At 40.7% G+C, this 13,911-nt stretch overlaps 1 protein-coding gene across 1 annotated transcript in view; it reads left to right on the top strand.

The window, feature by feature from the left end:
* Window positions 1-13,911, top strand: part of LOC143279982 (laminin subunit alpha-like) — a 305,618-nt gene that overhangs the window by 70,837 nt on the left and 220,870 nt on the right. The window contains exons 19-22 of the mRNA XM_076584380.1: window positions 4,591-4,756; window positions 5,677-5,837; window positions 10,704-10,818; window positions 11,105-11,187. Coding sequence (XP_076440495.1) covers window positions 4,591-4,756; window positions 5,677-5,837; window positions 10,704-10,818; window positions 11,105-11,187 — 525 coding nt within the window. The remainder of the gene's footprint in view (window positions 1-4,590; window positions 4,757-5,676; window positions 5,838-10,703; window positions 10,819-11,104; window positions 11,188-13,911) is intronic.

The raw sequence follows: 13,911 nt of genomic DNA, 5'->3' as shown, positions 1-13,911 counted from the left end.
CAGTAAGCATTGCAGAGAACATGAGGCCGAACAGCGTTGGAGCCAGGACGCAGCCTTGCTTGACACCATTTGTGACAGCAAAAGGAGCAGATGTTTCACCATTGTCCTGGACTCGATCCTGCATGCCTTCATGGAATTGGCTGACCAAGGAAATAAATTTCCGAGGGCATCCGTACTTGGCCATGATCTTCCACAGTCCCTCTCTACTCACGGTGTCGAAGGCCTTAGTGAGGTCGACATAGGTGGAAAACAGATCAGCATTTTGCTCCTGACATTTCTCTTGCAGCTGCCTTGCAGCAAACACCATGTCAGTGGTTCCGCACTCTTTCCGGAATCCACATTGGCTCTCAGGCAAATGACCTTGGTCAAGGTGTGCTGTGAGGCGGTTAAGTAGGATCCTGGCAAGTATCTTGCCTGCGATGGAGAGCAAGGAAATGCCCCGATGGTTATCACAGGCTTGCTGGTTCCCCTTTCGCTTGTACAAGTGAATGATAGATGCATCTTTGAAATCCTGGGGGATTGTCTCTTCTTTCCACATGAGTGAGTACAGCTGATGAAGCTTCTAAGTCAGCACAGTGCCTCCATCCTTGTAGACCTCTGCTGGTATGGAGTCTGAGCCAGGTGCTTTGCCACTGGATAGCAGACGGATTGCTTTCTGGGTCTCAAGAAGTGTTGGCGGATCGTCCAGTGCTTCGTTGGTGGGAACTTGTGGGAGACGGTCTATGGCTTCATCATTTATGGAGGAAGGGCGATTTAAGACACTGTTGAAGTGCTCAGCCCATCGTTCGAGAATGTTCTCCTTCTCGGTGATCAAGGTATTCCCATCTGCACTGAGGAGGGGGGATGATCCTGAGGATGTGGGGCCGTAGACTTCTTTTAAGGCATCATAGAACCTCTTCATATCGTGCCTGTCAGCATATCCCTGGATCTCATCAGCTTTGTCACTCAGCCACTTATCCTGCATCTGGCGTAACTTTTGCTGAACAGTCCTGCGGATGGCATTGTATGCATCCTTTTTTGATGTGGACTTTGGGTTGCTCAGGTGGGCTTGATGCAGACGGCGTTTCTCATCCAGAAGCTGCTTGATTTCATCACAGTTTTCATCAAACCAGTCTTTGTGCTTTCTGGTCATGGGTCCCAGGGTCTCTGAAGCTGTACTATAGATCAGCTCACGCAGGGTCCTCCAGTCAGACTCCACATTCTGGTTGTCCAGAGAGGCGGATTCCAGACGATCTTCCAGCAGCTCCACAAAGGACTGTTTGATGGTGATGCTTTTCAGCTTAGCGATGTTGAGCCGTTTTGGAGCCTTCTGGCCTTGGGGGCGTCTCTTGGGTTGGATTCGAATATTCAGCTTCGAGACTACAAGGCGATGGTCTGTCCAACACTCGGCGCCGCACATGGTCTTTGTTACACGTACATCTTGCCTATCCCTTTTCCTGACGATGACATAATCGATGAGATGCCAATGCTTTGAGCGAGGGTGCATCCATGACGTCCTGTTACGGGTAGGGAGACAGAAAACTGTGTTGGTTATCAGCAGTTCGTGCTCTGCACAGGTCTGAAGCAAAAGCAATCCATTTGGGTTGCAGTGGCCCACACCGTGCTTTCCAATCACTCCATCCCAGGAGATGTAGTCAGAGCCAACTCAAGCATTGAAGTCCCCAAGAATGATGAGCTTGTCTGCTTTAGGGATGGCAGCAATGACAGAGTGAAGGTCCTCGTAGAACTTCGCCTTCACTTCATCCGGGTTGGTCATGGTTGGGGCGTAGGCACTGACAATGGTGAGGTGCTTCTGGCCAGATGCCAGTGGGAGTTTCATGGTCATAAGCCTATCGTTGACTCCCTTTGGGATTCCAGCTAGCTTGCTGACAAGTGCTGTTTTTACTGCAAAACCAACGCCAGCCTCACGTCGCTGTTCGCTTCCTCGTCCACTCCAGAAGAAGGTGTAACCAGATCCCCGTTCACAGAGCTCGCCTTCGCCTGCAAGCCGAGTCTCACTCAAGGCTGCGATGTCGATGTTGTATCTGGCGAGTTCGGATGCAACTAGTGCTGTTCTCCTTTGGGGTCTGTCCGCGTTATCTCTGTCCAGGAGAGTCCTTATGTTCCAAGCACCAATGGTGAGAGGAACGATCCTTGTTTTTTTCTTTTCTTTCTCCTTGTTTCGACCGCTGATGTAGGGTCCCCGCCAGCTGCGGTATGCTGGCCAGGGTGATATGGAGCAGGCAATTTTTAGGGCACCTTTTCTAGCCCCTTCCTCATGCCAGGGAGGTGAGCAGTGCATTCCTAAAGAGGGCTGCTCAGACGCTCAGACGGCTGCCGAGCTCCATCGCTGCTCCTGTCGACGAAGAACGACCCTATGGCCTGAGCCGCCTGCGTACAGGTCTGCGGCTGCGACTGCCAGTGTACCCACACCTGTCGTTTCGTCGCTCGCCTGTCGCCACAGGACTTGGGGGTGATGAAATGATGAAGGATGAAAGGTCATTTTGGATGACTGATGACTTGCGCGATGAGTTTGTTTAAAGTGAAGAGGAGTTGCGCAATGTCGACCTCACTCTCTCATCCGGGTCTACCAATTTCCAGTGGCAAGACTAAGTCAAGATGACTGGAGGATGAGCACGGATGCAGTGGATGCCAAGATATCCTTTCGGTGTCTCATCTTGCTCTCTGCACTCCACAGTGCGTTGCTGTAATCGCCTTCCTCTCCGTTGAACCGATAGGTTTCTTCCGCAGATTCTGCCGGATCCAGACTTCGCATACATGGGTAGACACACCCCGGAGGCCAACTGCGTGTGGCATGCACACAGCACAGTGGAGCTAGATGGCCGTCGGTGGCTCTCCTGAGCCGACGCCCTTTTATGGATCTCCATAAGGGTGTCTAGCCACCCGCCTCACCAGTCCCAGAAGGGAGCGGTGGAAGTGCCGGTTTAGTCGTCGGCAACCCGACCCTGAACAGGTTGTACTGGATTACAGGTTACCAGTAGCAGATCTAATGACCTGACCTGACGAAGGTCAAACAGAATGCATATGAGTATGTACCACATGCAGGACAGTGTTTAGCTTGCAGAATATGCACATCATGCAGGTACTCATCGAGTAGTGCCTCGTAAGTATCTCAGTGCCACACTGCTAGTCATCGATGAAAAACTGTCACAATTGTCACTGCTATTGGCCTTGTGTGAATGATTTGAACTTTGTCTCAAAGAGAGCATATGCCTTAAACTACACTAGCAGTCACTGAGCCAGAATCAGATCGTTATCTACACAATTCAACAAAAACTATTTAGAAACAATATTTTCTCTAAATATGCATGTCCGTGTCATAGTTTCAGTTTCAGTAGCTCAAGGAGGCGTCACTGCGTTCGGACAAATCCATATACGCTACACCACATCTGCCAAGCAGATGCCTGACCAGCAGCGTAACCCAACGCGCTTAGTCAGGCCTTGAGAAAAAAATAATAATAAAAAAATAAAATAAATGGGTGATCAAATAATAGATAAATACATAAAAAATATCTACTACCACTACTAATATGTATAAGACGCAAAAACTTGATGAAGTCAACTATAAGCGTACATAAATAAGTAAATAAATGAATATAATATAAAAAAAAAAGGTAGTAGTAGTAATAATAATAATAATAAAGAAATAAATAAGTAAAAAAAAAAAATTAAAAAAAAGACAACAATGATGATAAATAAGCAAATAAATGTAAAACACACGGAGACACACATTCACCCACATATTCATAACAGATATGCACCAAACATGCATAAGAAAGAAATAAAGAACACTACATTAGAAATGAAAAAAAATATTGATAAGTAAGTAGTTGCGACTTTTTTCTTTTTTTCTTCTTTTTTTGTCATAATCATCACGTAATATGCCACACAAAGGTGACGTGTGTGATATACCTTGAAGCAGTCACGCTAGTTACTGCACAAATATACACCACAATTTTCACACTTGCACTTTTTGAAGTTTTCATCACCTGCTGTCTGTGCTTCTTCAGTAGCAGCTAATTGCACTCTCTCCTTGTCATTCATTTGAAACAAATCGAAATCATCATCTGTTAGAGAGTTGTAAAACTTCATCAGAAAACTGATCCGAACTTTCTACACATTCCATTTTTCTGTGTCCGTGTGTCTACACAGCACATAGGCAAGAATGCAGTGGCAGCCACTTTCCCACAGCCTAGAGAGGGGGAGGGGGGTGTCTGGCATCCATTCCACTCATAAACACTGCCCCACAAGTGACCTGTGGGAAGTTCAAAGCGCGTAGCGCGAGAACCAGTTTTCCAGGCTGCAGGAAGGAAAGGGGGAATTCTCTGCTGCACGGTTTTCCGGCCTCCAGGAATGAAGGGTAAAATTCCTGTAAACCGTAAAACCATGCTGCAGGGATGAAAGAGTTAATTCTTTTTCTCAGCAGACTGTCTGATGGATTGACAGTACTTTTTGGGGAAGTACTTATTCTGTGGTTTTATTTAAAATTCTGTGTGTTTGTGATTAACAAAACTTCAAGCGTGACTCATTAATTATTCATAAAATGCAGATGGAGATTTTAGAATGAATGTTTCAAACTTTGTTTCTCAGGTGCTTGCATTACCAGTATCCAGACCTGATCGGCTATCCATTTGTGCCTGGCATTGATGCCTACGTGCTGAAGAATGGGGAGAGAATGTCAGTCGAGTTGTATCCCAATGTCAACGTCTCCTCTGAACTGGGCACAAGGGGGCTGGCTCACCTCCACCCAAACCAGGTCAAATGCAGTGAAATACAGGATTGTTAAACAGATATACTATTCAGGAGTAAGAAAAAAGCATGCATATCATGAGGGAGAGAGAGAGAGAGTGAAACAAAATTTGTCATAAAGTTACCTGTGTTTGTGCTGAAAAGTGCAAGAACAATGAGGCCTGGAGAGTAAAGTATAAAACAGCAAAAAGAAGTAACTCTCCTTTTAAAAGGTACATAACTTCAAGTCAGTTCTGTGTGCACTGCCAATTCAGCTAGCACACAGGTAAATACAAGGTGCACTGGAACAAACCCAGGAGGATAATTGTTATTTTCAGTTTACATCCACATGATATTTCTACTTTTAACTGATTTTCACAGAAATGAGGATTGTGTAAATGATCTGATATCAGGTTGGAGACTAAGGGTAAGAACATTGAAACAGGAAGAAGAGAAGGTGAAGACAGAGAAAACCTAATTTCTAAGAAGTGTGATATGGGAACTACTGAGAGTGGATTTCAGGTTAAGAATGTCAAAAAAGAAAAAAAAAAAAAAAAAGAAAAGAAAAAAAAGATGCAGTTTCATTAGACTGATATCAAGTAAATATGGATAATATTCATCAATATTCAGTTCACGCAATATATTCATAAAACTTGGGAAGAGTATCTTGTCCATTTGGAACATTTGTATCAGTATGTCCATTTGGAACATTCGTATCAGTATGCTGAATTTCGATATATTTGTAAATAATAATCATAATCATTATGACGTGTGTGTGTGTGTGCGTGAGAGAGAGAGAGAGAGAGAGAGAGAGAGAGAGAGAGATTCTTATTTCATTTGACATTATTTGGCTGGAGTTGTGATTCAGTGTGTATGTATTGTTAATGTATCCTCCACACCCCAAAAGGGGCAGAAGAATGAAATGTCTGTGAATGTTAATTGCTACAGACCAGTTTCAAGATGGACCTGGTGGTGCCTGAGCCAGGTCTGTATGCTCTGGTGGTGTCCTACCACAACCCCTCTGACCTCTCCCAGGAACTGGACGTGGATGTTGCCTCACTGGCTGGCAGGGACCAGGCCAAAGTCATCCTCCACAGCTGTCTGTACAGGTGAGTCAAGGGCTGGTGGATGTCCTTGATTATTTGCTTGTTACCAACTGCCATGATGAAGTCGCGGACTAACAGCTAGCAGGACGCAGGTCAATTCCCCGTGTGTTGTGATTTTTTTGGCCTGGGGCCAGCTTCTACCAAGAGTAAAGTCTGTTATCGGCTAAATTGGGAAGACTGGGACCATACTGTTGAATATCATCAACTTCTCAGATGTGTTTTTGGGTGTGTTGCTCAAATTTCAGCCTTGCCAAGTAGTCCAAAACCTAATGGACCTCCATAGCAACATCATCATCATCACCATCCTCCTCCTCCATCATTATTATTGTTATATCAGTTTTTATGCCTAGTGACTTTGATATTTATTAAAACCTCAAGTAGAATAAGATTTTTACAGCATTCAGTTTAGAACAATTATCGACAAACCAACACAAGTAACCCGTAGTTCAAGCACCCTCATTGACCACATCTGTTTCATGTTAACAGAATTTGATAGAAATGTTCTCCAATCATTGGATGTAGCTACCACTCACCTGTGTGCATCACTTTGACAAAAAAAAGGTGTTAGAATTGCAAAAGCAAATTATAAAACCATTGAATAAAGATGTTTCAAAGTTTTAACAGAGTTAATTTTTTGCATTATTTACTTTCTTCTCCACTCTCTCATGTCTACCAATACAACAATCCAGAAAAAGCGTTAGAATTTTGGACAAGAACCTTTGATACTATCTATATTAAGCACACACCACTTAGGATTAAACTGGTGAAACACTGTATGAAACCTCTATGGATATCTAAAGAAACTTAAAAAGAAATGTACCTTGCGGATTCCCTGAAAACTATTAATCAAGAATAGTATGTAAAACAAAGAAATAAAGTGAACTCAATGCAACAAAAAGCAATGTAATGTATAACCAACAGAAAGTGATTAACAAAAAAGACTCATCTATTTGGGTTGCCAATAACAGAAATTAGTACTAACAATGTAACCCCAGATACAACAAATGATTTTGTAAGTATTGCTGGAAAGTTTATTATTAATGATGGATGGAAATATAATAATTTAGAACTGGTAACTGATTACTGTCAGTCCAAAAATATAAATTCTGAAGTGTACATTCCTTATAATTCTAGACTCTCTTACCTCCTTCAAAACAGTCGAGTACCAAAGATATACATGAACTGGATAGCAAAATCATGAAGATTTCATCACCAGTAATACCAAGTCTCTTACTTAATTTATAATCTCTGCATCAATGAAAAAGCTGTCTATGTTTTACACAAGCTTAAGTTTTTCCACTCTTTAAATCGAGTGATCCTGCAGATCTTCCTTACTACAGTCATTTCTTCTTCGTTTTAGGGCTGCAACTCCCACGTTCACTCATGTGTACACGAGTGGGCTTTTATGTGTATGACCATTTTTACCCTGCCATGTAGGCAGGCATACTCCGTTTTCAGGAGTGTGCATGGTAAGTAAGTTCTTGTTTCCATAACTCACCGAATGCTGACATGGAATACAGGAGCTTTAATGTGCGCATTTGATCTACTGCGTGTGTATTCACATGAAGGGGGTTCTGGCACAAGTAGGTCTGCACATACGTTGACCTGGGATATCAGAAAAATCTCTGCCCTTTACCCACCAGGAGCCATTACTGAGATTAGAACCCGCAACCCTTAGATTGAAAGTCCTCCGCTTTAACCACTCAGCTGTTGCACCCGTCGCCAGTCATTTCAAAACAACTTGAAAAACATATCCAAAACCATTTATTGTCTCATTTAAACAAATATGAATTGATTCACCAAGTGCAATCAGGTTTTAGGGAAAACCATTAATGTAATACTGCTCTGATGCAAATTATCAGTAAATTGCTCTTGAATATAAATAATAGTAAACTTACAGGATTTGTCTTAAAAAATCGCTCTCTCCTCCAAAAGAAACATGCTTGTTACGGCCAAATGAAGAATGCTTGGCAGTTTATAACTTCTTCATTCTGATCAGATTGACAGCAACTGGTTTTCATTAATGCTTCCAAATCAACTTTTCAAGAAATAGGTATGGTGTACCACAAGGATCGATTCTTGGCCCTTAACTCTTCTCCTTCCGTATTAATGATTTACCTCTTTTTTTGCATCAAATCTGACTGTGAATTTAAAAATGATGAAAGATGATTTAAAATCAAAGGTACCTTAAGATGAAGATAAAAACAATGTTTCGAGTCATAAACTCTTTGTCAAGTGAAGAGGTGAAGAGGTGTTGGCAGGCCACAGTAGTCTGCACTGAAGAGGAGAGTACATCTCAATGGCTGGAAACTGCTGTTCAGCTCACTGATTTGTTGGAGGAGAGGGGGGTGGGAGGGAGATGAGGGTGGGGTGATTAAAAAAACAACACGAACCCCCCCGCCCCCCTCGCCCCCCTCGCCTTCCGCCCCACCACCGGGTGGACGGGAAGAGAGAGGGCGGGGGTTGTCAGTGGGAAGGGGAGTGGAGGGGAAGAAGAGGAGGGGAATGGGAGGGAAAGGAAGGGAGTACACTCTCTGACATTGATTCCTTGAGGTTGCACTGTACCAAGGCGGTAGATGATATGGCTTTCCATAAATTTCCTGTATAGGCGTGTTCAGCACCACCCCTGTGCACAGTTTGTATGCAGAGGTGGGGGAACCGCTTTTTTTCCAATCGCAAACTGAAACTGTCCCTCAGTTATTATTAGAAACTCTTCTCTGAAGCAAAAAACCCTTCCTACGAAAGTGTTTTCAACAACCCTTTTAGTAAGAAATTTGAGTTGTTTCCTGACAGCCCACTGTGGACCTTTAAAACACCTGAGAAATGATTTGATTTGGCTTCACACTAAAAAAACTATAAACCTACTTTTCCAAACTTTGCCACAAATTTCCATATTTCAGAAAATCTCTGTTGGAAATGTGAGGATGGTGTCGCTGCATCTGCATTCAGTCCTGCCTTTCCTGACCAGTCCTTAACAAAACATTCTGACTGACAACTCATCTTATAGTGCAGACCTGACTGCACTGGTTCTGGTGCTGAAAATGGTTCTGCAAGCAAAACACAAGCGTTTTTATGATTTTTTTGGACTCTCTGTCAGCTCTGGAGGCAATTGTGATTGCCTGCAGGAATTTGACAATCCGAAACTGCTGGAATTATATGAAACTTTTACACTTTTAACAAACAGAGGGTATGACATTGTTTTTGGCTGGGTTTTTGGCCATGTGAACACCACAAAAGAAAAGTTATCCAAGTCCTACAGGCATGAAGCAGAAAGAGAACACTCACATAAAAGATCTGTGGCAAGAGGAGAGGGAACACCCAGATGGAGATCAAGCTGTTCCAAATTTGCCTAGACTTATACTAGATCCTCCCATTGATTGTAAGATCCGCAAGGAGGAGTTGTGCACCGGACACACTTTTCTCACTCATTCTTTCTTGTTAAAAGGGGAGGAGGCCCCTTGATGTATTCCCTGTGATGAGCCTCTCACTGTGAAACACTTGATCATTGACAGCTGGGATTTGCATGACAGTAGGATACAGACATACATGGCAGATTCTCTGAAGACTTCATTCCTTGATGTTGATTGGAATGTTTAAACTCGGTAGATTTTTTTTTAATTTTTTTTATTTTATTTTATTTTATTTTTTTTGTGAAAAGATGAAGCAGTGATTAGTTTTTATTGTACTTTTTTACCCTTGATCTGAAGTAGATACTAACATGGTGATAGCCTTGATATGGCCTTTGTGGTTGCTGAGGCTACTGTCTACAATAGAACCGTCATCAGCACACACACACACACCTAGCACTAAATTCATCATCATAAATGACTTGTAAAGCTTCTGCAACATCTTGGGTTGCAAGGTCTCAAATATTTTTTGTGGCACATTGCTGTTTCAACCCACTGGGCCAGGTTTGGTTCATTGTCTGCCATTTTGAAAGCAGTCTGAATTTCTGAAAGGGGCACTTCAAGTAACACCCTAGACTGACCTTACAAAGTGTAATGGGTTGCTTCTCATCATTGATAATTAAAGGAGATATATCAAATGGAAAAATTCATGAGATGACACAGACTTACATGTTCATGCTTGACAAATAATGGAGCATTTTAGCAGACATATACAAGTACATTCTTGGAACTAAACAGCAGGTTAATTGGAGTGTTTTTTCTTTATTTTCATGAGTAATTTGTTATATTTTCTGGCTTGAAACGAAGAGAGAATATTGATCGAATGAAAGAATGAAGTTGTGTAAATGGACAGAAACAAAAAAAAAAATTATTTCATAAATGGAATAACTAGAGGAGTGCCTCTGGACAGTGATCATCATGTTTCTATACAGTTATGTGAAGGTGTCTGTACAAATTAAAGCACATCAGTGCAAGTCACTACAGATGAAATATGTGTGGTTTCAAGAAGATTTAAAAAAACAACAAAAAAACTGCTATCATAATACATTGATTATAGAATTAAATTGATAAAATTCTGGTTTTACATACTTATTACTTTCATTGGATTTTGACAAGAAAAAACTAGCCACAGTTATGCACGTAAAAGTGGTGATTAAAATGCATCTTGCAGCATTTTCACACATACCAGAACTCCATGGACTAAAGAATTTTTCTCTCTGACTGTCTTGTATTTATACCTCATATGAATTGCTTTTTTTTTCTTGAATTATTCTTTATGGAGAGAGATATTGATTTTATAATTCAGGAGCTGTAGTGAGACATGTACATTTGTCTTAAATGATTCAAGTATAATGTGAAATACTATACAATGCATGAGGAGTATATTCAGACATATACACACGTTTCATGCTGAATCAGGTAACCTGTGAAAACAAGTGAAGATAATGTTGACTTGCTGCAGTACCTTGTGTCGACAAGTATTCACAACACTGGATGGACTGGTCGGGGTGTACAACATTTCCACTGGCTATGTGTCGCTCACTTTCACTGGACCCCCAGATGTCAACATCGGCATTGTGAGTGATTGTACTGTGTACTGTGTGATCTGATATTTGGACTGTTATTTGTTTGAAATAAAAGTTGGACATTTTCTTGAAGTTTGTCATAGTCTTTTGTCCATTTGAAGGATGAGTTGAAATGAAGATGTAGGATTTTCAAAGTAAAATCATTGATGTGTACATAAATGCTTGGTTTTTGATTTCAGTCATAAACTGTGTTTCCATTGTTGAGTGGGTTTGTTGTGTTAAAAATCTGAATGGTGTATTTACAGGAGTTAGTCTGCTGTTGTGATCTTTTTCATAGGACTCTGTTACGGCTGTTCCACTCAAGGACTGGACTACAGAGTTTATCCGTCCCAGAATCATCTGTATCCGTATCAATGGAATGTAAGTTCACAGAACTGAGACCCTTGTGTGTGCTCAACCATTAATAGTTTTTGATCAAAACGTTTGTGTGTGTGTGTGTGGGTGGGTGAGAGAGAGAGAGAGAGAGAGAGAGAGAGAGAGAGTGTATGTGAAATGGAGAGAGAGAGAGAGAGAGAGAGAGAGAGAGTGTGTCTATGTGAATTTTGAAGGCATTTTTATAGCTGCCATCCATATTGAATTTTCCGGAATTTTTTTTAATTATGATCCGGACTATACAATTTTCTGCATTAATTTTTATTTTATTTTACAGATTATGAAATTGAGAAGAAAAGGAAGAAAGAGAAAAAAAAAAAAAAGTCCTGCAATCCATGAGAAACTGAACCTGCTTGCTGGTTCATTGCACAGATCCACATTTTTCAACCATTTCTTTTCATCAAAATGGCATCAAATAGCTGATAAAAGACTAGAATATGTGGCCATCTACTCGGGGGGGAAAAGGGGCATATCAGATGGCTGTATCTGTGACCACAGCTGTTGGGATGCTACTGTTAATGTATCAGATGACAAAATTGGAACAAAATAAGCACCGTCCTCTTCACTTAATCCGTTCTGAGAATGGAAGACCTGTTTTTCATCTGTGTTGTGCCAAACATCATATGTTACTTTGATATCAGGGCAAAATGAAATCGGGAGATTAATTTTGCAATGAGCAGGCTTTTTTGTGTGTGTCTGTGTGCACTATGCTTTTCACACTAGACTTGATTTGACTGAGGAAGACATAGACCCACATACACTAGTTGTGTGTGGCACAAACACACTTACCCACACCCACACACACAGACACACACACAGTAAGTCAGACAGACACATACACACACACCCACACACACACACACAAACACACACACACACACACACACACACACACACACACACACATACACTCAAACAATCATAGTAGAAACACTGGTTTGTCAGAAGAAAATAGAAAGTATAGAGAAAGCCAAGAGAAAAATGAAGCATACCAAGATTCAGAGAGCGTAAATCACCTATATATAAGTAGTGAAATAACATCAGATGAAATAAAGGAATGTCTCTCAAATCTCGGCAGTAAAAAAATATCAGTTGGTTTAGACGGAATTTGAAACGAAATGTTGAGACATTTGCCTGGAAATTTGACTGATTTCTTACACTTAATTTTAAAGAAATGTTGGTCTGATGGTGACATTCCTCTTGTATGGAAACAATCAATCGTTGTCCCTATACACAAACAGGGCAAACACAGAACAGTTATCGACCAGTTGCCTTAACATCGCATGTATGCAAACTAATGGAAAAAGTTTTTCTAAAAAGACTTGTTCATTATTGTGAAAAGTATAATGTAATTCCAATAAACCAAGTTGGCTTTAGAAAAGGTAGATCCACCACAGAACATCTAGTCAAACTGACTACACAGGTAAAGCAACAGTTTGCAAGGCGAAAAAACGTACTAGCGACTTTTTTTGATGTGAAAAAAGCATACGACCAAGTGTGGCACGCTCGACTTTTATATAAACTGAAAAATATTAGTATCACCGGCAACATGTATGATTATATTAGAAGTTTTTTATCAGATAGATTTATACAAGTAAGAATAGGAAATACCTACTCAAACCCCAGACATTTACACATGGGGTTACCACAGTAATTTTGCTGATTTTATTCAATATATTATTAGCAGATCTACCTAACAAGCTAGCTAAAGATACAGTCTTGGTTCAATTTGCTAATGACATTTGTTTATGGATGAAGGTGACAATGAAAAATAAAACGGCTACTAGGACACTGAAGTACATAAAGAAAATATACCTGCGGGAACTTGATAAAATCAGCAACTTTATGACAGAAAATGGCGTATCATTGTCCTTAGAAAAAACAAATATGATGCTATTTAATACAGGATCAGACCCAGAAAAGCTCCCCATGTTTACAATAAATGGTACCATCATCAGATATACACAATCTGTTAAATTTTTGGGAGTCTATCTTTCTTAAAGCTTTCTTGGAATTATCATTTTGACTGTATGCTAAACAAAGCAAGAAAAGGTCTAAATTTCCTTAAAATAATTTGTACCTCCCTCGTACGTTCACGCTTGACATACGCTCAAGAGGTATTCTTCAGTGCTCCACTGCATTTGTTAAAGAAGCTGCAAAGCATTGATTGTGAGACTTATAAACTCGCTCTAGGTGTGCCCATTCTTACGTCAAATTTAGGGACTTACAGAGAAGCAGGTGTTTTATCTCTTGATGAACAAAGGAAAGCTTCAGCCGCGAAATTCGTTATCAAATCTTTCGCATATGAAACCTTTTCAAAAGAAGAAGCTAATTTGAGTTCACAAAAAGATTTTGCTAAAAGAGCTAAGACAATACAGTCTATGACATCCATTAATACATTTGCATCAGATATCATTAGTGCTACGGAATCAAAAGACAAGCAAATTGCAAAAATACCTACTTTTTCACCAGTCCCTGAATGGGAGCAGTGTAAAGCTACCTTTGACATGGATTATACAGATTTACCCAAGAACCAGTCACCATTTTTGTTAAAACCTGAAGTGCTCTCCCATATAGAAAATCAATATTCAAATTATCTAAAAATATACACAGACGGATCTGTTCTAGAAGATGGTAATTCAGGAGCGGCTTTTGTAATTCCTTCATTTAGAATAGATAAATTATACTATATTGGTAGACAATATTCCATTT

Source organism: Babylonia areolata, chromosome 3, assembly GCF_041734735.1.
Source record: "Babylonia areolata isolate BAREFJ2019XMU chromosome 3, ASM4173473v1, whole genome shotgun sequence".
In the NCBI taxonomy this organism is placed as follows: Eukaryota; Metazoa; Mollusca; class Gastropoda; order Neogastropoda; family Buccinidae; genus Babylonia; species Babylonia areolata.
The sequence above is the reverse complement of the archived record's forward strand: the minus strand, read 5'-3'. Positions and strand labels throughout refer to the sequence as shown.